The sequence below is a fragment of the Balaenoptera physalus genome (assembly GCF_965194825.1).
Source record: "Balaenoptera physalus genome assembly, chromosome: 7".
Classification (NCBI taxonomy): Eukaryota; Metazoa; Chordata; class Mammalia; order Artiodactyla; family Balaenopteridae; genus Balaenoptera; species Balaenoptera physalus.
The window spans coordinates 101,968,023-101,993,838 of NC_138886.1; the positions used below are offsets into that span (position 1 = coordinate 101,968,023).

Consider the following 25,816-nt stretch of genomic DNA (forward strand, 5'->3'; position numbering starts at 1 on the left):
CTCTACCACGTATGGTCAGATTGCCCTCCAAAGTGATAAAGGACTTCCTAGTCCCACCGGCAAAGCATGAGTTCTTATTTCCCCCTGTTTTCCAGCACGTGGTATTATCAGAACTCAAAATTTTGCCAATATCTTGGGTGTCGGTTGTAAGTTATAGTAATTTTACATTAGATTTCACCAGTAAACAGTGAAGTTGAACATATTTGTATTGGTTTAATAACCATTGGATTGCCAGTTCAAATACAGTCCATTCTTATTTATAGACTCAATACTTGCAAATTTTCTTACTCAGTAAAATTTCTTTGTAACCCCCAAATCAATACTCAGGATGTTTCCATGGTCACTCATGGATATGCACACAACAGTGAAAAATTTGAGTTGCCCAGTGCATGCGTTCCCAGCTGAGGTCTGCCATCTTGTTTCAGCTCTCCTGCTGTGCACAAGTGTCCTTTTCTGGGTCTGTTTATATTTTGTACTTTTCGTTGGTGATTTTGATGTTTAGAATGGCCCCAAGCACAGTGCTGAAGTGCTGTCTTGTGTTCCTAAGCACCAGAAGGCTGTGATGTGCCTTGTGGAGGAAATACGTTAGATAAGCTTCATTCAAGCATGAGTTACAGTGCTGTTGGCCCCAAGCTTATTATTAATGAATCACCAACCACATTAAATAAGACATCTTTAAACAGAAACACACATAAAACAAGGTTATGTATTGATTGGTTGATGAAAACGTTATGACCACAGACTTGCAGAAAAGTATCTCTTTATTTGCCTTAGGAACAATGGCTCAGTATTTGCTAATTCAGTGTTTGTGGCAACTTTATAGAAAATGACTGTCACAGATAACCAGAGTCGACTGTATTTTGTCCATTTTTCATTAGGACGTTTGTCTTTTTCATATGGATTTGCAAGAGTTTTAAAATATATTCTAGATACAATTTTTACACAGTTTCTACTCCATCTAGAATTGATTTTTATGCTGGTATCAGCTAGGGTTCTACTGTAATATTTTCCTATCTCAGTGGCCTAGTGCCTTGGCATCATCTAATGAATAGCCACATCTGTAATCATTAAATTTAATGTCACTTCTGTCATCTGTGAAATTTCTATACATGCGGATCTGCTTCTAGGCTCTCTATTCTGTTCTAGTAACTTTTGTGCCTGGAATAAATGCCACAATATTCTAACACTATATCTTTGTAATATATCTTGCTATATGTAGAGAAATATTTTTGCTTATTACTATGGATTAAATTGTGCCCCCCCACCAAATTCAGATATTGAAGCTTTAACCCCCCTTCATGGGACTGTATTGAAGATAGGGCCTTTAAGTAGGTAATTAAGGTTAAATGAGGTCGTAAGGGTGGGTCCCTGATCTGATAGGGCTGGTGTCCTTATAAGAAGAGGAAGATACATCAGAGATTACTGTCTCTCCTTTCTGCCATGTAGGGACACAGCGAGAAGGTGGCCGTCTGAAAGCTGGGAACTAAATAGGGTTGCACTTTGATATTGAACTTAACCTCCAGAACTGTGAGAAGTCATAGTCTGTTGTTTAAGCCCCCCAGTCTGTGGTGTTTGTTATGGCAGCCTAAGCTGGCTAATACAGCTACCTTATTACTATACCATTTTTCTAAATTATCTTGACTGTTATCTTTTATTCTTCCATATGAATTTTATCAGTTTGTATTTTTATTGGAATTGCATAGAAGTTTGCTTTTACAGTTACTTTTTCAGATACAAAGGTGATTGTGTAGTTTTTCTCCTTTCAACGTATTAATATTACGGTATGTAATAGAGTTCCTATTACTGGGTCGCTTCACAGTTCTAGACTGAAATCCACTTGGTCAGGGTGAGATATTGTTTTAATATTATGCTGAATTGATCTGCTAACTTTGTGTTGGCAGATGACCCGCTTTGTTCAGATACTTGGTAGCCTAAGGCACCAGCCCATTGACGGTTGTCTTTTTTGTGACCATGATTTTTTTCTCCCCATTGACTGTAATTATGTTTCGGCAGACTCACCTTCACCTCCTTTATGATATCTCTGGAAGTTGACCAGAACAAAGACAAAAAGAAGGAACATCAGCGGGTTTAAAACAGAATTACCCACAAGTTCTCCGTTTTTGTCTCTGGAATATCACTAGCTTATTCAATACTGTGACTCTCTCCTCTTGGGCCATTTCCTGAGAAAATGCACAGCAGTTAAAGCTCTTTCATTGTTGGTCTGGTGGTATATCCTGTACCTGCAAATGGAGAGTTGAAACAGTGAATAATCATACAGCCCTGGTTGATCCCTGTGTACAGCATGTCAGCATGGGGACACGCCGAGGTTGGTTCTGAACCGTGAACGGGGATGGTTGTGATGACTCATCCCCTCCAGGCTCTTCGCTCTCTTCCTCTGGCCGCTGCCCTCACACATCCACACACGTGGTCATCAGCAGTGTTGGTGGATATCAGCTTGTGTGTATTGAAGGAGATGGGGGGTGGGGTGGGGTGGAAATCCCCAGAGGTTAAGGGATTTATTACCATTAAAACATTGTTTTTCCTTCCATCCATTTGAAGGTGGGGTGAGGAGGATGTGTGTATGGAGAACAAAAGCTTCAAGGACAGGCTGTGTCTCCACAGACGTAGGTTCAAAGACAGGGTGATTATAGCTTACTCAGGTAGCAGGTTTGGTAATGCGAGGGGATTAATGTGAGGCTGTGTGTCTCACATTTCATGTGTGGGTATCTTTTCTAGCTACTCTTTTAAAAAGTGGTTTATTTTCATGATGATAGACACATATGTACACTGGTGGGGTAGCCTGGTGGTAGCAAAGTCGTCGGGTGAAGGGGTCGGGGGTGTTCCCTGAAGCGTGAGCGTCAGGGCTTCCATGTTTCCTGTGTTGGTTGTCCTCGGCTATCCTGATGGCTCACAAGTAAATGCACGCCTAAGGTGCTTCAACGAACGTCTGCTTAAAGGAAAATGTGTTGTTTTTTGGACAGTTAAAAGTTACGTTCATTATTGGCCGCTGGGAAATCACTTTCCTTGAGGCCATGTCTGAGCCCTTCTTGCTTCACGACTTGCAGACAATTCCAAGGTTTCAGCCCTTCTCCACCCATAAGCTCATGAGCCTGACATCTTCACTTCCAAGTCTGACTTATCTCCCCATCTCCAGGCCCCCCAGTTCAGCCCCATGGTGGGCATCTCCAGGCAGATGATTCACAGGCACCTCACAATTTGCATGTCTAAATGGAACTCAGCCATCTTCTACCTCAAACTCCTTCCATTGCTCTTTGGGAAACTGTCATAAGCCTAGTTCAAACTTTGTCCTAATTATAGGAAAATAGCACTATTAAAAAACCCCCTGAAACTGCCAACTGACTATCCAGTAATTAAAAATGACTTCAGGAGAAAGCAAGCTGCCTTACTGACAAGTTGGTAAAAGTAAACTAACTCAGACAAAAGGCTAACATTTAGCATTTGATGTTAAATTCATTAAACCACCAACCTAATGAAATTGAGTTGGAAGGGGGAGAGAAGCCAACCTAATTTTTTCTCCATGACTTCTTGTTGTGATAGGATCTTTTTTCTGGAAAAGTAACTCCCCTTAAATCCCATAGTGCAGAACTTGAATAAAAGATAGAAACTTAATTCATTTTAAGATTATGTGATACAGGCGATAAGTGGCTAAACACAGTCATAGTTAAAGTAGTTAGAGACTACACACACATTCTTTTTAATTCAGATCATATAGTGACACAAATGAAAATGTTTGTGCTTTAGCAGTAATGATAATACTAGCACTTGATGGTAGAAGCACATTTAATGCTCCCACTAAATCTTTTTGTTTTCAGTTAAACTCATGTATCAGCTATGATGCCCTATTATACATGAATGAGAGCTTTTTACACACCAACCTCCAAATTCACCCAAAGTCACCAATCTTCCAAGGTTGATGTGAGAGGGACCAGCCCCCTGAACATGACAGAAGAGAATAACGTTTGCTTGCCAATGAACTATTAGTGTTGGAGACACTGTTTCTCTGCCTCTGGCCGTCTCATGTGATCCTAGCCTTAGAGATGGCCATTGCAAAAGCCAATGTTTCTAAAAGGTTTTGCTGACTTGGGTTTTTATGACATGAATGTTGGTGTTGGCTTTATGAATGAATGTGCTCCGTTCACATTTTTGCCACATCAAATATGACATCAGTATAATTGCATGCAGGAGTATTTCATCTCAAAAGTAGAGAGGAATAAAGTATGATGTCTAATTTTCAAGGAAATCATTCATTCATTTATTCATTTATTTAACAAATTTATATTGAGGACCAGCTATGTGCCAGGCCCTGTTCAAGTTATTGGGGGTCCAACAATGAATGAAACAGACAAAAACTAAAAACTCCTGCCTTGTGCTGCTTACATTTTCCTGGGAGACTCTTATGTCTGGCTTCTTTCACAAAATATAATATCTGAAAAATACTTTCTGTGGTTTATTCCTTTTTATTGATGACAATTATTCTGTTGTATGAAGATACTACAATGTATTATCTGTTGATGGACATTTGGGCTTCTAATTTGGAGCAATTATAAATAGACTGCTATGAATATTTAATTTGGGGGAACATGTTTTCATTTTTCTAGAACAAATCCTAGGTGTAAGATTGCTCAGTCAGATGGTATGTATATATATAAACTGTATAAGAAATTGCCAAATTCTTCCCCAAAGTGATCTTTCCATTTTATACTGCCACCAGCGACGTATGAGAGTTCCAGTTGCCCCACATCCATACCAACGTTTGATAGTCAGTCATTTAATTGTAGCCATTCTAGTGTCTTGCATCGTGATGATTCAGGGTGTTTTAATTATATTTCTTCAGTCACTAAAAATGGGGCCATCTTCTAAGGACACACTTTTGTGAAGTATCTGTTAGGCCTTTTGTACAATTTTTACTGTGTTGTTTGTCTTCTTATTGAGTTATGGGAGTTCTTTATATTTTCTGTATGCAATTTCTTTGTCAGATATTATAAGGTGTTTTCTGCCAGCTTGTGGTTTGCCTTTTTAATTTTCTTAATGCTGTCTTTTGATGATCAGGAAATTTTAGTTTTGGTAAATCTGATTTATGATTTTTTTCTTTTATGCATCATGTCTAAGAAACCTTTGCTCTCACCTACCTCAATACTATAAAGATATTCTCCTGTGATTCCTTCTGTAAGCATTTTAATTTTAGCTTTTATGTTTAGGTCTATGATCCATCTTCAAAACAATTTTTGTGTATGGTGTGAGTTAATGCGTTTAAGTTCATTTTTTTCCATACAAATATCCAGTTGTTCCAGCATCATTTTTGAAAAGACTGTTCTGTCACCCTTGAATGCGTTAGTGCCTTTATTGAAAATCACTTGACTACATGTGAAGATATATTTTGGAATTCTCTGTTATGTTCTATTGATCTATCCTTACACTCCAATACCACATTGTCTTAATAACTGCAATATTACAGTAAGTCTTAAAATCAAGGGGTGTAAATCTTTCATCGTTCTTCTTCTCTTTCATGATTGTTTTGGCTACTCTAGTACCTTTGCATTTCCATTTAAATTCTAGATTGTTTGTCAGTTTCTACCACAGTGCCTACTGGGATGTTTTTAACTTTTGATTTTGAAATAACTTCAGACTTATAAAAAAGTCACAGGAATAGTAATAAGTAATCCCATATATCTTTACCCAGGTTTACCAATTTTTTGTCATTCTGCCATATTTGACTTATCATTCCCTCTATGCCTGTTTGCAACTATTATTGTTTTCTGAACCATATGAGAGTAGGTTGCATTCATTACACCCCTTTGCCCTTTAACACTTCAGTGTATATTCCCTAAGACCAACAGTGTTTCCTTACAGAACGACAGCTTCAACTTCAGGATATATGTCTTTGAATTGCCATTCATACTCCAATTTCTTTCATTGTCCCAGTAATGCTTTTTAGATCCCCCCGCCCCCGGGTACAGCTCCTCACCATGTTGCTTTAGTCCCCTTTACTCTGCAACAGTTCCTGGACCTTTCATGACACTGAGATTTTTGATAAGTACAGAACAGTTATTGTGTAGAATATCACTAAATTTGAGTTTGGCTGATGTTTACTCATGATTAGAATCTGGTTATGCATTTTTGACTGAAATAATGTAAGTGATATTTCCTTCTCAGGGTATCACGTCTGGAGGTACATGATGTCAGTTTGCCCCCTATTGGTGACGTTAATTTTTCTCACTTGGTTAAGATCTGTTTTCTCATTATACAGTTATTTTTCTTTTTGTAGTAAAAGGTAATTTGCGGGGAAATCCTGCTAGGATTTTGATGGGGTGATATTGCACTTTGGGAACATTGACTTCTTTAAACTATTGAGTGTTCCAATCTATGAACATGGTATGTATTTCTATTTATTTGGGTTTTCTTTCCTTTCTCTCTGCAGTGTTTTGAGGTTTTAAGTGTGGAAGTCTTGTACATATTAGGTTTATTTCTAAGTATTTTAACCATTTTAAGTGTATAATTCAGAGGTATTAAGCACAAACACATTGTTGTGCAATCATCACCACACCCCTCTCGAGAACAGTTTCATCTTCCCAAACTGAAACTCTGTATCCATTAAACAATAATGCCCCATTCTTTCCGCCCCCAGCCCTTGACAACCACCATTCTACTTTCTATGAATTTGACTACTCCTCTGTGTATTTTTAATATTATTGTAAATGATATTTTTTAAAAATTTCATTTGCTAATTGGTGCTCAAATATAAAAATATAATTGATTATGTTGTCCTTATCTTGTGGCTTTACTAAATCCATATTAATTTTTGTAATTTTTAAAAATATTCATTAGAATTTTCTATGTAAATTATGATATCTATGAGTGAAGACAGTTTTATTTCTTCCTTTCTAATCTGTAAGCCATTTATCTATCTATCTACCATCCCCTATCTATCTATCTATCTATCTATCTCCTTATTGTAATGGTTAGGACTTCATGGCGATGTTGGGTAGAAGACGTAAGAGCAGATATCTTTGTCTTGTTTCTATATCTATGGGGAAAATGTTCCTTATTTCACCATTAAGTAAGAAATTCATTGTAGGTTTCTCATAGATGCCCTTTTTATTAGATTGACAGTTATTTTCTTTGTTGAAAGTTTTGATAATGAATGAGTGTTGGTTTTGTCAATTGCTATTTTTTTTTTAATATTAACTGAGATTATTACATGGTTTCTCTCTTTAGCTGTGTATTTTCAGTGATTGGTTTTTAAATGCTGAAGTAACTTTGTTACAACTGGGTTGACCCAGTTTGGTCCATTACTCATTTCTATATTGTCGTTTTATTTCGCTGGGTCCAGTTTGCTGTTGTTTAGTGGAGCATGTTGCCCTTTTGATCAGGGGGCATATTGGCTTATAATGTCCATGGAACAGACTTGTCAGCTTTTTGTATCAAGTTTATGTTTGCCTCATAAAATGAACTAGAAAGTATCTCTTACTCCTTTATTTTCTGGAATAGTTTGTGTAAAATTGCTGATGTTTCTTCCTTAAATATTAGACAGAATTCACCAGTTTCTATTATTTTGGGCTGGAGTTTTAATCATGGGAAGGTTTTTGCCTACAACTCCAAGTTCTCTAAGAGATTTAGGGCTATTCTGAGTTTTTATTCCTATTTGTACTAATTTTGGTATATTGTCATTTGTCATTTTTTCTAAGTTGTTGGATATCTATATCTCTGTTCATTTATTATCTTTAACATCTATAGAGTCTTTGGTGAGTCCCCTTGTGCATTCCTGATATTGGTAATGTGTGTTTTCTCTTTTCTTAATCATTTTTTCTAGGTGTTAGCGATTTGGTTAATTTTTTGAAGAATGAACTTTTGGCTTTATTGATCTTTTTATTGTTTGTTTTCTATTTTATTGATTTCTGCTCTCATCATTAATATTTTTTTTTTGATTACTTCAGGTTTAACTTGACACTCTTTTTCCAGCTTTTTAAGGTGTAAAATCTCATCTAATTTAAGCATTTAAAGCTATAAAGGTCTCTCTTAATTACTCTTTTAGCTTCATTCCACGATTTGGGGTATCCTGTTTTCATTTTTCATATTTTATATATTCTCATTCCATTTAAAATACCATTTAATTTTTCTTGCATTTTCTTTTTTGAGCCCAAAGGTTATTTAGAAGTGTGCTATTTAATTTCCAAACAGTTCGAGAGTTTCTAAATATATTTTTGTTATTGATTTCTACTTTAATTTTGTGTGATCAGAAATTTATGGTTTCAATTTTTTAATGTATTTTGAGTTATTTTATGGAGAGCATATGGTCTGTCTGGGTGAATGTGCCATGTACACTGACATGTGTATGCTGTCTTGCTGGGTATATTGTTCTGCAGATGTCCATTGGGCCAAGGGGGTGGTTAATGTTTCTGTTGTTTCTTCACTAACGTTTTTGTTTAGTTCAGTTAATTGCTGAGAGCCAGGTATTAAAATTTCCAACTATAATTATGGATTTTTCTGTTTTGTCCTCTAGTTCTGTCAATTCTTGTTTATATATTTTGAAGCTCTGATATTAGGTGCATTCATGTTATGTCTTTTTGCTTAATAGACCCTTTTATTTGAAAGAAGTTTTTGCTGAGTATGGAATCCAGGTTCACAGTTCATTTTCTCTGCTAGTGCCTTGAAGCTGTCATTCCCTTGTCTTCTGTTTTGCTTTGTTTCTGATGAGGAGTCAGCCATTATTTTTTATCTCCCCCTTTTTCTATTTATCCTAGGTTTTTAGCAAGTTGATTGTGACATCAGCAGGTGTGGTTTCCTTTGTATTTATTCTGCTTGCTTTTCACTGATCTTCCTTGGTTGGTGTGTTACTGTATTTTAATGAAATTTAGGAAAATTTTGGCCATCATTTCTTCAAACCTTTTTCCCAACTCCATGCGTCTCTCCCCTCCTCTTGGGATTTGATTGGACATAAGTTAGACCTCCTGTACTTTCCTATAGCTTACTAAAGCTCTGTTTAATTTTTGGTAAATCTTTTTGTCTCTCTTTGTTTCAGTTTGGAAATTTTCCATTGACCTGTCAAGTTTACCAATTTTTTTCCCTAGTTTTATCCAATCTGTTGTTAATATCATACCATGAATGTTTTATTGGAGATTGTATGTTTTAGTTCTTCCAGTAGATTCTTTTACAGTTTCCATTTCTCCTGCAGTCACCCATATCTTCATTATAGTTTCTTCTGTGCATTGTTTACCATACTTATAGTTCCTTAAAGTGCTAGTCTTCTAAGTCTAACATCTGGGTTTATTTCTCTTGACCATGGGTTATACTTCCCTGTTTCTTTACATGCCTGGTAACTTTTTATTGTACACCAGTCATTGTGGTTTATACTCTAGATTTTGTTACCTTCCTCTGAAGAGTGTTTTGTTACTGCAGCTTCTTACATTACTGGCAGGTCACCTGAAGCTTATGGAGTTTATCACTTTTTGTTGAAGCTGTTGCTTCCTCTGCTTCACTCAAGCAGGAAGCCTGTTTATTGCAGGCAGACCCTCTCATAATAAGAATAATAATTATGAAATGGTTTAACCACTTTTAACAAAAAAAACTGTTTGGGGAAAATGTTACCTTCCTACACAATGTGTAACTACATTTGAGTTTTGGTATTGATTACTTTTCAACCTCAAAGGAGCCTACTTTCTTTTAAAGGTTATTCATTATTTGTAACAAGGAATTTTTCTAAGGTTTTCTTCAAACCAGTTTTTGTTTTTAGCAGGTACCATTGCAGGGAAGGTGCTGACTGGCCCCACCATCTCCTCAGCCGTTTGTGAAGAAGCCCTTTCTATCACAATATGATGGCTCCTTTTTCTGTTTCCTCCCAATCTCCTACTCCTTTCCTATTGCTTTTTCTCCCCAATATTGTAGTTATCTCTCTCCCTCTCTCTCTCCTCCTTTACCATGAACTTGTTGGTATACAAGTTTCTTCTTCATCTGTGTTATTAGTGCCTGGCAGCATTAGGAATGGAGGAGATTTCCAAAATTGAGTTTCTATCACATTGATGTTCTGAGATTTGGCGAGCATGCTTGTTTCACTTGTGTGGTTTAAAGGATTTTATAGAAGGCAGCTTCTGTGTCAGCACTTTTCTTTAGTCTCTGAGCAACCAGTTTTACAGACTTACTCCAGCTCTGTCACTCTTCAGAGGTCCTAAACAATGCCAGGTGAAGATAAAACGTAATTCTGTTTGGAACTGAAAAGTAATTCCCACTTGTTTTCTCAAAATTCAGAAACCTGAAAGATGTCATTGTCCAACCATTTCTGTTTGCGTTTCTGGACATTCTCTAAAATCCAGATTAGAAGCCCACTGAGATGAGTAAGCTGTGAACACGATGTGATGGCCTTGAGCCCCTTCTCAGCGTGTCTTCCCTACACCCTTGTTGCTCCCCCATCCTGTGGGCACCTGACCAGTGGCCAGGGAGAAGCCCACAGTGAGGGACTAGGCTTTCTATTCCTTGACTCTTGAGGCAGAGAAGAGAAATTGCTTGCTCTTGTGGGGGTCACCCAAGGGACTAACTGAATCAAATCTCATACCCTAGGTGGGCTGACGTTAATAAGAACGTGCACATCTTAATGCTTTTCCTGGCATAGCAGGCAAGTGACCTAAACCCAGCCTGCAAACGGGGATACAGAGCTCACACACCAGGGCAGAGTTGACTTGAACTTGCGTTTGTGTATTTGGCAAGTGTAACATTGGTTTTAGTTTAATCAGCAGTTAACTCCAGCTCACAAAGGGTGAGAGAGGAGTGGGTTGGGTGTGTATTGTTAACACATGTGCTTGCTTATTTAAACGATATTTAAGGAATCCTTGACCCAAAGAAATAATGGCCGGTGAGCTTGAGAGAAAGGGCATCCAGCTCTCGCTGACACCAGAATCTCCTGTTTTAGATTATTTATGGCTCCAGGTTCTTTTCTTTGAAAAAGAAATTTTCTTCAGGGGCTGAGAAGACAGCAGAGGATGGAGAGAGCCAGAGGCGGCTGAAGAGACTGTGTCCTGCCAGACCCTTTGTCTCCACTGTTACGAGCGTTCAGACTTTACATTTGTCAGAAAGCTAAGACAGGGATTCTTAAAGTCCATTTGGTTAAATTGGACACAACCCACATTTCGTTTGGGGATGGTCCAAATCAATGTAGGGTGGACGACAAGTATTAGGCTTATGGCAGGTGGCAGATTTGCTAGAAAACAAGTGACTTAATTACAGGCCTGAGGCACTTGCCGAAGCTTGTCCTGGGAGCTCCGGGCCCCTCTCCTTTGCTCCCCAGCAGACGGCAGCCCTAATATATGTGCTTTGGCCCACTTTTACTGTCTCCTTGAAGCATCCTCAGGGCCACTTTAAAAAGCACCTAGGTGCTTAGAATGACTGATTTTATTGTCCAAAGGCAGGACTAACAGGTTTTACCGAGAATAATTTAGCACAGACTCCCAGTGGACGTGTGCAGGCTGTTCCCTACAGGCTGGGGGGAAGGTCGGACTGCAGGGCAAGTGGGAGGGCTGTGCTTTTGAGAGTCTCCCTCTCTGTCCCCCGTATTTATACACGTGGTCTGCGCTATGGAGCAGTGGCGAGGTCACCACTCCCCTGTGGTGTAATAAGCACATCTCGCTATACAAACTCTTTGAGGCCCTGCCTGACTTTTTGGAATCCTCTCCATTGCTTTCCTCTGTTTCAAAGGATTCTCTCCTACAGTTTAATGGTAGAACACAGTTTCTGAATGAACATCATTTTCATAAAAGCGTCGCTTGCAAACGACAGAAGTTAATAGGGGTGTAATGTTTCTGATGTAGTTTAAGACTACGATGAAACATGTTAATCGTTAATATTCTGCATGTATTTGAACATAGGCATGAGCACGTACCCACCCATGTGTACACTTCGCATTTATAATCCGTCTTTCATACTCAACTTCCTTTGTTTCATCCCCCCCGACCTTAAAGATGCTGGATTTTTTTTTAAGTTAATAGACTTTATATTTAGAGCAATTTTAGACTTACAGAAAAATTGAACAGAAAGTACAGAGAGATATCGTGTACCGGTTCCCCACATCTGCACATACAGTTTCCCCTATCAGTAACTTCTTATGTCAGTGTGGTGCATTTGTTATAGTTAGTGAGCCTATGTTGATACATTATTATTAGCTGAAGTCTGTAGTTTACATTACAGTTCACTCTTGGTGTTGCGTATTCTCTGGGTTTGCACAAATGTATAATGACATGTTTCTGCCATTATAGTATCATACAGAGTAGTTGCACTGTGCTAAAAATCTCTGTTCTCCTGTTCACCAACCCTCCCCCCACCCTTTGGCATTCACTGATCTTTTTACTGTTCCATAATTTTGCTTTTTCTAGAATGTCATAAAGTTGGGATCATACAGTATGCATGCAGCCTTTTCAGACTGGCTTCTTTCACTTAGTAATGTGCATTTAAGTTTCCTCTGTGTCTTCTCATGTCTTTTCTTGATAGCTCATTTCTTTTCAGTGCTAAGTAATATTACATTGTACTACAGTTTATCCATTCACTGTGGACATTTTGGTTGCTTCCAAGTTTTGGCAGTTATGGATTAAGCTGCTATAAACATGCATGTGCAAGTTTTTGTGTGGACAGAAGTTTTCAATTCATTTGGGTAAATGCCAAGGGACAAGATGGCTAGATCATCAGATGCTGAATTTAAAAAGAAAAAAAAAAGAAATCAGGGATATTTGACACCTTCCAGTGTACTTACAGACCATGTGTTTTTACCAGAGACGACTACCATGAGGATGGGTTCTGCCAGCCTTACCGGGGAATCGCCTGTGCGCGTTTCATTGGGAACCGGACCATTTATGTGGACTCCCTCCAGATGCAGGGGGAGATTGAAAACCGAATCACAGGTAGGAGCGCAGCCCTTTGTTCTGAGACAGCGAGCACACACGCAGCTGCCTGTCGCCACGCTGGTGCGTTTTCAGTCCTGCTTGCGTGTTTTGTTGGTTATGACCTTGGACAGTGAGTCCCTGTGCCCTGCCTCCTGCAAGAGAAAGTCAGAGGCCTTTTTCAGAAGGAGTTGCAATTACCACCGCGGTTTATCCTAAAATGTTCCCATTTGTATATGAAAATTAGCAAGTACAGTCTGCTTAGAATGTACCAACCCACTAAATTAAGTCAACCACGTGGGTCCGAAGCCCTGCATTGTCTTGTCCTCACCGCGTGGCCAGGCCGGCACCTGCCACATTCACTCTTGGTTCTACTTTTCTTGACTCTTCTGCCTTCTTGGAGTTACGCTTGATTAAACGGTGCCCGGGCCTGATTTTAGCTGTTGGGGACAGAGGTTCCAGGCCATCGGCTGTGCCTGGGGACACTGCAGTGAACTCAGACCCCCGTAGGCCCCCGGTTTCCAGGCATAGCCAGGTCTTTGGGTACCTTCTCCGTTGTGTGAGAAATGGAGCAGATCATTTAGGAGTGAAGCTGCTCGTTCTCCATCGTTTTAGAAGTTACTGTCTCTGGTGGGTTGTTAGTCCTCACATTGATGTCAAGGACTTCCTGGGGGAAAGCCCTTGAGAAGTGAGAAAATGAATTAGACCAAGGCCCCAAAAAGCCCCCCTCCGCCTCTCTCTGCTCTCCCCACAAGCCCAAACGTTTTCTCTCCGGACTCTATAAGGAACAAGGAGGATCTTGTGCAGATGGCAGGTGTCCCAGTTGAACTACATCCTCTGCACAGTGGTTCTTGACCCCGGCCAACCTGCGATGTGGGGCTCCCGGTGATTCTAGAGGGATTTGTGGAGGGACTGGCAAAGCACTGCCCTGGTAAGGGCACAAAAGAGGTCCCCAGGTAGAAACTCACATAGGTGACACTGATGTCCTTCTATGTTCAGGTCAACCCTGGCTTTGTATCTCACCCACAGTCTGGAGGGTCTAAGGTCATGGTCACAGAAGGGCCTGCCTGGCCCATGGTTACAGAGTCCCCTGAGGACAGGGCCAGGTGTCCAGTGAGAATGGAAGGGCAGTAATGGGACCTGGAGATCTTGGAAGGTGCTATCTTGGTCCAATGGGAGAATCTTTTGAAATTGTTGGTATCTCTCATTGGAAAAGCTTCTTATGCCATTTAAAGCAGAACTTCTCAAACTTTCTGACCACAACATACAGTATCAATAAAAAGTATATTTTACATCGTGACTTAGTCTACATATACATCTACTTCATAGAACTGAAATGGGTTACAGGAAACAACATTTGCCCTGAACAAGGGCAGTGCACTCTGATTTTTCTCTTCAGTTTTATTTCATTAAAGAAAAAAGTTGGTTCCAGCCTTAATGTGAACCATGCACTCTGACATTCTCTGTTCCGTTCTAATCATCTTTTAAAATGCTACCCACAGACTCCAGAATTAATTTTATATCCCAGTAATTGGCAAACACTGATTCAAGGCACAAGATTGTCTCTCAATTATTTCTTCAGGAGTTGTTTAAAGGATTAACAAATCAGATGTCTAAGCAGACTCATTTTTATAATAGTTTTTAGTACAAGTTTAGAATGAGGGTTCTCTACATTTGTGTATTTTTGAAAAAATAAATGTGAAGTTGCTCTAGACTGACTGACTTGAGGTTTAGAGACTGCATTGGTTGTGGAGATAGTCTATTTGGAGAGCATGCTTGTCAGAACTCATTCCAGGGACTCTGGAAGCTTCCCAGGAATGGGCCTCAGAACCATCAGAGTGATGTGCTGGGTGTAAACAAAAGCGGGGACCTGATGGTTGGACCTCCTCGGTGCCTCGAGCCATCCTTCAGAAATAAACCCTCACATGATAGGTTCTGGGGCGGGGGTATGAGAAATCCTAAAAGGGATTGACATCCTATCAGTTGGTACCCCAAAAGCAATGCCATGTTTGGCTTTCTTAGGTCTTTCCCTGCCTGGGGGTCAAGGCCAACACTGGCAACAACCCTCTTGGTAGTCAGTTGCCAGCTCACGTGATGGGACTGAACTGGGTTCAAACTTGGTTCGTCAGCCAACTCCAAGAGACCCTGCACCTTAACCTCTTACCTCTCCATTCCTCAATTTTAATATTGTCCAGAAGGGGCCAGAGGACTAAGGATGATGTGAGCAGCACACTACAGAGTGCCCGGAACCCAGCGCTGCGTGCAGCGCATGGACACAGCCTGTTACCAGACCCTCGTGGACCATTCATCTCACGTGCTATTTTATTGGCTCCATGTGGGCTTTCATTCCCCAAAGTGTGGCCTCGACAGATCACTTGACAGATAAAGACCCAGGCCCAGAAAGGACTGAGTGACTGACAACCCGGTAGTAAATGACAGGGCAGGGCCAGAACTGGGCTCCCATGCCAGCTTATCTAACCCAATGCCTGCCATGGGTGGCTGGTGGGTCCTTGGGGTGGGGGGGCGTGGTGGGGGGGCTGTGTGGGGAATGGGTGCCAGCAGCGCCACCTGCTGGCCACACTGGCATGGCACTACAAGTCATGGGTGGAGCTGGGGTGTCCCAGGAACTAAATTCCAACCTCCCTGGTTTCCTCCTCCCCATCTCAGCAGGGTGTGTAGGCAGAGGCGCCTCTTTTTCTCCAGCTGTCCAAGATCAGATCCTTATAAGCAGGTCCTTCATAGGTCAAAGTGGGGTGGGCCTTCTGGCGTGGGCATGTATGGGGCAACTGATGCTTTCCTTTGAACCCTGACTGCCACAGCCCTGAGGAGAGCGCCTGGAGTGCACACCTTCCCTCCTGCCACTGGCAACTCTGCTCCCGTTCACCTGCCCAGACTTTGTGTCTGCAGCTCCCACCCCCTTCCCTTCTCCGCATCAGGTGTCAGGTTCTTCCCATCAAGCTCCATCTTGTGACGTCTTGCCCCTAGAAAGCAAGCCATCCCACCCTGGCTCCAGACTCTCCTGCGACAGCCTGCTTCTCTGCTCTCGTTTATCACAACGCCCTGCCCCTCTCCCTGCTTAAAATCTCCTCCAGCAGTTTCTTGGCTCTCCCCAGACTCCACCTGAGGGACTCCCCTGCACCCCCATTTGTCATCTTACTCCTCCTTGGGCTGCATGTCACAGGGCGGATCGTTCATCTTTCTGGCACACTGTCTCCATCCCCTGGGTCATCTGCTCCCTGGCCAGGCCCCCCCTCTTCTCACAGGCCCTGAGATGTCAGGAGGACCAAGGCGTGGTCCTTGTGCCTCTGCTCCAATCTCTCCTTCTAGAAGCCACTCAGCCCACAACTCTACCTACCGCCATGTGCTTGCAGAGCCAGTTCATAGCAGGACCTTAGGAAGTGGCTTTGGGTCTGATAACAGAATCTTCCTGTCATGGAAGTAGCATCTAGTGGATGAGATCTGGGGCCTAGTTTTCTTTCTTTCTTGTCTCGCTTTTGATGTTTGTAAATGAAGCCCTGGCACCAGGGACCTTCTTTGTCTGGTGCAAACCTGGGCGGCCTATGTACTCCCTGGGGCCCTGCTCTTGTGAGAGCCTCTTGCGGCTGGCAGAAGACAAGTAGGAGGGTGGGGGGGCGGCGGGGCGCGGAGGGTGGGGGGGCGGCGGGGCACGGACGAGATGGGGGTCACGGGCGCCGGGCAGGGTTGGGGGGACTGGGCAGGAGGTGGGACCAGGGGCCCCGGGCAGAGTGGGGAGCCAGGGCTGGAGATGGAACCAGGGGCGCCGGGCAGGGGTTGCCAGGCAGGTGTTGGTCCCAGGCAGGGCCCACCCCACCCTAACGCCGGCCTTGCCGCCTCCGCAGCTGCCTTCACCATGATCGGCACCTCCACGCACCTGTCGGACCAGTGCTCGCAGTTCGCCATCCCGTCCTTCTGCCACTTCGTGTTCCCGCTGTGCGACGCGCGCTCCCGGGCGCCCAAGCCGCGCGAGCTTTGCCGGGACGAGTGCGAGGTGCTGGAGAGCGACCTGTGCCGCCAGGAGTACACGATCGCGCGCTCCAACCCGCTCATCCTCATGCGGCTGCAGCTGCCCAAGTGCGAGGCGTTGCCCATGCCCGAGAGCCCGGACGCCGCCAACTGCATGCGCATCGGCATCCCGGCCGAGAGGCTGGGCCGCTGTGAGTCCTTGCCCGCCCCCGAGCCCGGGGTCCTGCCTCTTAAGAGCCCGGGGACCCCATTCCATCCGGGGAAGTCTCACAGACCGGCCCCCATTCCGGTAGGGCAGTTGCGGGGTGGGGACTCGCCGTTGTCCAGTTCCAGTTGCACAGCCCTCCTGGCCCTGCCTGCCTGTGGGTCCCCAGTAAGTCACTCTACCCCGATGAGCCACAAACTTGGCTTCTCTAAGATGGGAGGACTTTCTGCGTCTGCCGCCAAAGCTGTGAGGAGCTCTGGGGCAGGCAGGGTCTGCTTCCAAGCCTGCCTTGTGGTGCACAAGCACCTCTCAGCAGCTGACAAGGATTGTGGCCCTCCTTGAGGGGAGGGGACCCAGGGAAGAGGTCGCCTCCCTCCCAGGCTTGGGAAATATTCACTTCCTTGGTGAGGCCGGGGTTCCCAAGGGCGGCAGCGCTCCTCACCAGGGCAGTCAGAGCCTGGTCTACAGACCCACTGCACCGTCCAAATCCGGGTTGCCAGGCTGACTCCATGGGACCTCAGGCAAGTTGCTTAAATACCAGTTTCCTCATATTACACGGGGGTAATAACTACTGACCTCAGCAGCTGGAATGTAGATTAAATGAGTTAGTATTTAGAAAGTTCTTAGAACAGTGCCTGCACACGGCAAGCACGGTGTAACCGGTGTTCAACAAACACACACCCCAGGTGTGGCTCAGAGAGGCCCTGGGTCCCCCCACCTCGGAGAGGAGTGAGCCTGGGGCTCTGCGCACAGGAGGCAGAGCCGCGTCCTTACTGAGGCTGGGGGGCCAGGCCTGGGAGTTTCTCTTCCGTCCTGCGTCGTTTGGTTTTGCTTCTAGTGCAAGTGAACGTGAGGCTGGGGTTCACATTGTCATTGCGGAATGGGGGTGCCTGGTGAGTCCAAAGGTGTTTCAGGGTCATAGAATAACTTCTGACCAGTTATTTTCCCCATATGTGTACCTGGTGCACCCACCCATTTAATTTGTGGGCTTGGGACTGTATTCAGTCATTACGTCTAATGCTGCTTTCCTTGGAAGTGATGTCAAACTCTTCGGTCTTTTGGAAATTTCAGTGTGGGTACATCCAGGCAAAGTGGCTTAGTTGTTCCTTTCTGGAATAGTTGAGGAAGGGTGCTTCCTGGACCCCCAGAGGAGAGCGGCTTCCTCTTAATTTTCGGGCCTCCTGACGCATCTTCTCTCTCAGACCATCAGTGCTACAACGGCTCAGGCACGGATTACAGAGGGACGGCGAGCACCACCAAGTCGGGACACCAGTGCCAGCCGTGGGCCCTGCAGCATCCCCACAGCCACCGCCTGACCAGCGCCGACTTCCCCGAGCTCGGAGGAGGGCACGCCTACTGCCGGAACCCTGGAGGGCAGATGGAAGGCCCCTGGTGCTTCACGCAGAATAAAAACGTACGCATGGAACTGTGTGACGTACCCTCTTGTAGTATGTATTCTCTCTCTCTTTTTTTTTAAAGTGTTGACTGTGGGGTGTACTTTGTGATGATGTGGAACCGGGAGGCTGATAGCTCTGGGAGCCCCCCTGCCCACACCCGAGTTTCACCACCATGATTATTTGTTTTAAATAAAGCTGTTGCTGGTTGTAAAAGTAGTATCTGGTCATTATAGGACGTTTTAAGTCATAGAAAAGTCTGAAGAAGAATGTGCAAATCACTTCTAATTTCACCACTCAGCAGAGACTACTGTTTACATTTGGGGGCCCTTCTGTCAGCCCTCTTTCCATGTGTGGTCCTGGGATATTCAGTTTGGCCTCTTGTTTCCCAATGAACATTGTCATGCGTTTCCCACTGTTAGTGGAAATGCTTCCCCTTACAGTTACAACCAGCTTCTCAGACCAGCATCTGTAGTTGGGGCACAAGGCCTCCCACTCTGCTCAGCTTTTGCGCAGAGACTTAGCAGAGTGAGGAGAAAATAGAACTTAAATCTCTTAACTGTTTTCCCTGCAATTTCTGTCTTAAATTATGACTAGGAGAAAAGTTTGTAGTTCACGGTTGCAAATTTTACAGACATCATTATCTCTGTGCAGGAATAAATTTTAAGAATGAAAAGTTTGGTAATTAGATTAGAGTACAGTTATTCAATGGAATGCCACAGTTGTTTAAAAAAATTTCCTGCAAGGAAGGATGTTCATATTGACCTGTTAAGGGAAAGAAGCAAGCTGTAGGGCAATAGCTGTGTTATGTCTTTCTGGTTTCTCTTTCTTCCTGTTCTTCTGTCTGTCTTTCTTTCATCCTCCTCCTCTCCCTCCCTTCCCTTTCCTTTCTCTCTCACTTTCCTTCCTTCCTCCCTTCCTTCCTTCTTTCTTTCTGATAAAAGAAACAAAATGAGGGAAGGGTATGTGAGTGAGCACACATATGCACCTATATTTCATGGAAGAAGTTTTGCAAAGATAAACGTCATACTTTCAGCAGTGATTTCCCATGACCTACAGATATGTTAAAACATAAGATGTTTTTACAATGAGCAGTTTTTATTTTTGTAATTAAAAATGAATCAAATCATAAAGAAAAATATGTATGTTCTTTGACCTGGCAATGCCATAGGAATCTGATATTGCACAGATATTTGCACTTAAAGGGCAGAAATGCAAGGATATTTGTTGCAGAATCACTTTTAACAGCTAAATGACAAACAGAGTAATTGTTTACCGACAAGGGGTTGGATGATAATTGAAGTACATCCGTACCATGGGACAGTGTGCAGCTCTTGCAGAGTGCCTCCTGCTGTCTGTTCTGTGAGAAACGTGGCCTGAGATATATTATTCTGCCACAAAACCAGGAGCAGGAAAACATGGAGGATGTGATGCCATTTAAAATTCTGTTTTTAAAAATTATATGAAACTGCTGCTTCTGTATGTCAAATTAGTTGAATATTGGTTATTTCATGTTCAACTTAAATATATACATAAAAAATTAAGTGAATACCAACCTACTAACATTGGTATAGCCTTTGGTGAAATTAGGTATTAGGAACATTCACTTTTCTCTAATGATGTCAATAGAATTATTAATAAGCATGTGTTCTGTTGGTGATTTTTAAAAGGTAATGATAAAAGTTAATGGTTTACAAACCTATGGATGGTGGTCACATCTCTCACCTTGGCCTGAGGGTCCTGGAATCTCCCCTTAGCCCTAATCGTGAAAAATGACCCAGAATCCCCACTGCCCCTGAGTCTTCTAAAATATCTGCCTCCGGGGTGGGGTCAGGAGAGTTGTGTGTGTGTGGTTGTGTTTGATTTTTATCTTCTTTTGGACGCTGCGGGGCAAGACTGGCTTTGGGACAAGGCTTCTTTACTATGGTGGTGATAGTGGTGATTTTTAGAACTGAATTAGCTCTTTCGGGGACCACATGGACCAGAAATCACTTGTTTGCTTTCACATGGAAAGCTCATTACCCACTGGTCATAGGGAGGCCCAAGTCCCATGTGATTATTCACAAGGTTAAGGTGAAAACCGTTGTGGGGAGAGGGGCCTTTTGGAGGACTTGCCTTCCACATCACAGAGCGGAAGCCTCAACTCTCCCTCAGAGGGCAGCGCTGCCCACAGGGCTCCTGGCCGTGCTTTAGCCTTGCAGCCTGGGGCCCTCTGTGCTTTTCTGTAAATCCTGTAGGGGGAGACAGAGCGTTGCTCTTCACCGTGGAAAAAAAGGAAGGAAAAACACTTGGAAGCTTCAGACTGTTGGTACATCTTACCGTTGTTTTTCAAGAATTTTTCTGCCCCTGCTGCAAATTGTTGGGTCAAACTCATTGGCTACCAGTGCTCTTTTAAATCAAATGCATTTTTAATTATTGTCTTAAAAGAATATGGGTTCATTGTACAAAAATGTGGAAGACCCTAAAACGTTGAATGAAGAAAAGGATCATTTCTAAAGCCAGTATCCAGTTTCCTTCACTGAGGACAAGCGTGTCCCATGTGTTTCATCGAGTTTAGTAAAGATGAAAAGTCAGAGCACCTATTTCCAGCGGTATTCAAATTAGAAGGGAATGTGATGGTGGTGTTTGTTTGCTACTGTAAGACCTTTAGAGTTCGTTTATTTTTTGAGCTCTGTATTCCTCTTTGTTTCCGTGGTGGGCAGTTCTAGATTGTGTCTCGCAAATGTTTAGCGGGATGTGTGTTTTTGGGTACATTACTTTTTTTGAGGTTTTGTCCCTTTGTGAAACTTACCGATTATCTACTTGTGCTTGAATATTTTAGTTGGAGGTGGGAGTGGGATGGTGGAGAACTTCGAGTTGCAGACAAGGATGTTTTCAGAAAACTCTTGAACGCCTTGCTGTTCACAGGCCCCCAAGACAGCAGCAGGATGGGAATTCTGTACATCTTGGTTCCAAGCATCGCCATTCCCCTGGTCATTGCGTGCCTTTTCTTCTTGGTCTGCATGTGCCGGAATAAGCAGAAGGCTTCTTCCTCCACGCCCCAGAGGCGGCAGCTGATGGCCTCACCCAGCCAGGACGTGGAAATGCCTCTCATCAACCAGCATAAGCAGGTCTCTGTGCCCCCGTATTTAAAGAGGCAGCTCCCCCAGGCTTAACCTCTACCTGGAGATTGGTTACCTCCAATTCTAGGTTTCTTAATTTGCTTGATACACAGCACATAATTCTTTTAAACTGTCCTTTCAGTTTGCCGTTTCTTCTCTAAAATATACCAGGACGTCTGTGTCCTTAGGGAGTATATGGAAGGTGTGTTTGGACTTCACTCTTCTCCCTCGACGGAGACCAGCCATTTCAGCCTGGGCCCGAATGAGTTGTCCTCTCTTTGCTGTGCTTCAGCTGTCCCCACAGGGGGACACACAAAAGAAGGGCTCAGATCACCCCCACCACTTGAGGGTCAATATGGTATTTTTAAGGGATGAGGACCTGTTTTCTGGTCAGTTTGGGGTTGGGTTGGTTTTGCTTTGTTTTGTTTTACAGGGAAGGGCACAGCAACAGTCCTGTAGTGGTAGTAGGGGGGCAGACCACCCCCAACCTGAGTTCTTAGGATAGCGAGAACACCCTGAAATGTATCACAGGAGAAGGTCCCTCCCAGCCCACCTAGCTTCAGGGAAGGGGCATTTACATTACGTGAGAGTTTTGGGGGAAAATCATTTCCATCCAGGCTGTGAAGAGGGAGAGGGTGGACTCATTCAGCTCAGGAGCCAGGAGTCACTGAGGGTTCGCTGCGGGTGAAGGGCTGGCAGGTGAGGGCACAGATTCCCTTGGGTTCGGAGAGCCTCCGAGGACAGGGGCCAGGCACACAGAAGGGGTGGGAAGTTGTAGAGGCTGAGAGACGCCAGGTTCAAATCGATTTCACCTGTGTGGTGCTTCTGTCAAGTGGCATCCACTGGAGAATCTAATCAAGGGGAAGCAGCAAAACAGGCCCTTGGAGGCACATGTGGAGAGCAGCTGGCCCGGACTCTAAAAATGACTCAGATCAGGGGAAGCACACCTCAGGGTTCAAGGGAAATAGACATTGCATCCTGTTGTGATGAACAGTGGTGGCTGGGCCTGTCGGTGGGCGCATAGCAGGGAACATCAGGAAAGGCCCTAAGTGGGGGACACAGCTGGGAGGGTGACCTGGGACAGCCGGAGTTCAGCATGGCTGGGGTGTGTACATAGGTGTGCACACACACACACCCTCACACATATAGTCTGCAATGGTATCTTTGGGGTGGGGACCTTGTTTGCAGCCTGGTTGGGACCCTGTTGAAGGTTTCAGGCAGCCTCATGGTGTCAGAGCACATTTAAGAGCAGAGAGCGTTGTGCGGGGCAGGCTGAGCCTGGGTCGGGTGGGACTGGCGGGTCCTCTGCAAGCCCAGGCTGGGGGGCGGCTCTAGGACCGCCCCCCCAGAATGCCCTCCCAGCTGTTCAGCTCTGCCTTCTCGCGTCTCGGTGGCAGAAATGTTTCACCGGAGCTTTTCTTCTTGGCAGGCCAAACTCAAGGAGATCAGCTTGTCCACGGTGAGGTTCATGGAGGAGCTCGGGGAGGACCGGTTCGGGAAGGTCTACAAAGGGCATCTGTTCGGCCCGGCGCCGGGCGAGCAGACCCAGGCCGTGGCCATCAAGACACTGAAGGACAAAGCGGAGGGGCCGCTCCGGGAGGAGTTCCGGCACGAGGCCCTGCTGCGGGCACGGCTGCAGCACCCCAACATTGTCTGCCTGCTGGGCATGGTGACCAAGGACCAGCCCCTCAGCATGATCTTCAGCTACTGCTCGCACGGCGACCTGCACGAGTTCCTGGTCATGCGCTCGCCGCACTCGGACGTGGGCAGCACAGACGATGACCGCACGGTGAAGTCCGCCCTGGAGCCCCCCGACTTCGTGCACGTGGTGGCGCAGATCGCCGCGGGCATGGAGTACCTGTCCAGCCACCACGTGGTCCACAAGGACCTGGCCACCCGCAACGTCCTCGTGTACGACAAGCTGACCGTGAAGATCTCGGACTTGGGGCTCTTCCGCGAAGTGTACTCGGCCGACTACTACAGGCTGACGGGGAGCGCGCTGCTGCCCGTCCGCTGGATGTCCCCCGAGGCCGTTATGTACGGCAAGTTCTCTGTGGACTCGGACATCTGGTCCTACGGCGTGCTCCTGTGGGAGGTGTTCAGCTACGGCCTGCAGCCCTACTGTGGCCACTCCAACCAGGACGTGGTGGAGATGGTCCGGAGCCGGCAGGTGCTGCCCTGCCCCGACGACTGCCCCGCCTGGGTGTACGCGCTGATGATCGAGTGCTGGCACGAGTTCCCCAGCCGGCGGCCCCGCTTCAAGGACATCCACAGCCGGCTGCGGGCCTGGGGCAACCTGTCTACCTACAACAGCTCGGGGCAGACCTCAGGCGCCAGCAACGTCACGCAGACCAGCTCCCTGAGCACCAGCCCCGTCAGCAATGTTAGCAACACCCGCTACGGGGGCCCCAAGCAGAAGGCCCAGCCCTTCCCACAGCCCCAGTTCATCCCCATGAAGGGCCAGATCAGACCCATGGTGCCCCCTCCCCAGCTCTACATCCCCGTCAATGGGTACCAGCCCGTGCCGGCCTACGGGGCCTACCTGCCCAACTTTTACCCGGTCCAGATCCCGATGCAGATGGCCCCGCAGCAGGTGCCCGCCCAGATGGTGCCCAAGCCTGGTTCCCACCACAGCGGCAGCGGCTCCACCAGCACGGGGTATGTCACCACCGCGCCCTCCAACACGTCCGTGGCAGACAGGGCAGCCCTGCTCTCGGAGGGCACTGAGGACACGCAGAATGTCCCGGAAGACGTGGCCCAGAGCCCCGTGCAGGAAGCAGAGGAGGAGGAGGACGGCTCCGTCCCCGAGACCGAGCTGCTGGGAGACAATGACACTCTGCAGATGGACGAGTCTGAGGTCCAGCTGGAAGCCTGAGGGCTGCAGGGCCGCGGGGCGCTTGGGGGGAGACTTGGGCCTCCCTGAGGAGCGCGCCCCGGGTACCAGTGGGCTGGAGTGCAGTCTCCCTGGGCGAAGTCCTCCTCTGTCGTCATCTCGTGCACGGAGCAGCGCTGTGCCCACCTGCTTGGTTGGAGGGTCTTGTAGCCAGTGGCTCCTGACCAGGCAGGGGTGGTAACCCAGCAGGACGCATGGTGACCCCCAGTGCCACCTACATTTCCCTGGAGGTCAGTCGGCCGTGAGCAGTGCCTGTGCTTTGAAGGAAATTAGGTGGCATCTTCCCTCCATATTGCATAGGGATTGAATATTTCCAAACATTGGGAAAACAGGCCTGCAGAAAGGCAGTGAGGTGGGACCTTGGGCTTTGCGATGCCCAGCAACTGGGCTGCTGCGTGAGGATGGAGGAGGCTGCTTTTCTCTCTACTACCCCCCCGCCCACCAGCAAGTCTCCCTTCAGCCACCAAAGATGAGTGGGAACAGGACGTGGCCGCCTGCCACCTGTCAGAGTCTGATGAGAAAGGGGCTCCTGGAATGGGAGTTCCGTATTAAAACGAAATGTGCCTTAAAAGAAACCCACACAATTTTGTATTTTTGTGAAATGATTTTAATTATCCTGCATGTGTATTTTGCCCAGTTTTCTGGAATTCAAGGGAAAGTGTTTTGGGGGTTTGGAATGTTACAAAGAAGGCAATATTGTACAGAGCACAGTATTGTTATTTTTTTTTCTTTTTTTTTTTTAGAAGCCTGTACAGACCTTAAATGTAATTTATATGATTTTTGTATGCCATTTTCATTGAAGAATTTTGAGCTTAAAATAATGACTTCGTAATTTAACTGTTTACGTTACCCACGTTGGGATGCCACCTGATTGTACTTTGGTTTGCTTGTGTTTGTACCATACGTAAGCGAGGTCAGTTCATTTCAGAGCTCCTATGAGAGAAGGCGCACAGGCACACTGCATCCGACACACGGCATAGAGCGCACTTGTAACTCCCACACCTGGTGTATCCAATAAAGCAAAACGGAAGGTTCGGTCTGCCCTCTGCAGGTCCTGAGGACATCAGGCAGCGGGAGGTGCTGGATGACGGAGACGCCCAACGGTGATGATTTGGGCTGAGGTTTAGGGGACTCATCCAGGACCAGCGACTCCATTTGAATGTGGATATACGTTGACAGATAAATGATGGGAACAAGTTGCATTGCTTTTCTCGGTAAGGTCTGTGGCAGGGATTAGCCGCAGATGACGTGAAGATGGTCTTTTGTTTTAAACCTCTCTCCTCCTGAGGTCCCAGAGCCCCTGCCATTTTTAGACCTGGAGTCTGGCTCTTCCCAAGGCCCTGGAGCAGGGCTGGAGGGGG

General features: G+C 45.3%; 1 protein-coding gene across 2 annotated transcripts in view; it reads left to right on the forward strand.

The window, feature by feature from the left end:
* Nucleotides 1-25,485, forward strand: part of ROR2 (receptor tyrosine kinase like orphan receptor 2) — a 217,682-nt gene extending 192,197 nt beyond the window's left edge. The window contains exons 5-9 of one of the 2 annotated variants that reach the window (XR_014266219.1): nucleotides 12,772-12,899; nucleotides 16,739-17,053; nucleotides 18,270-18,481; nucleotides 21,369-21,571; nucleotides 22,992-23,128. Coding sequence is in view for 1 of the 2 variants with exons in the window: in XM_082471250.1 (XP_082327376.1) it covers nucleotides 12,772-12,899; nucleotides 16,739-17,053; nucleotides 18,270-18,515; nucleotides 21,369-21,571; nucleotides 22,992-24,437 (2,338 nt within the window). In the remaining variant the exon portion in view is untranslated. Of the gene's footprint in view, nucleotides 1-12,771; nucleotides 12,900-16,738; nucleotides 17,054-18,269; nucleotides 18,516-21,368; nucleotides 21,572-22,991 lie in introns of both variants that reach the window. The other variant, XM_082471250.1, reaches the window with a different exon arrangement.
* Nucleotides 25,486-25,816: the final 331 nt, after the last annotated feature.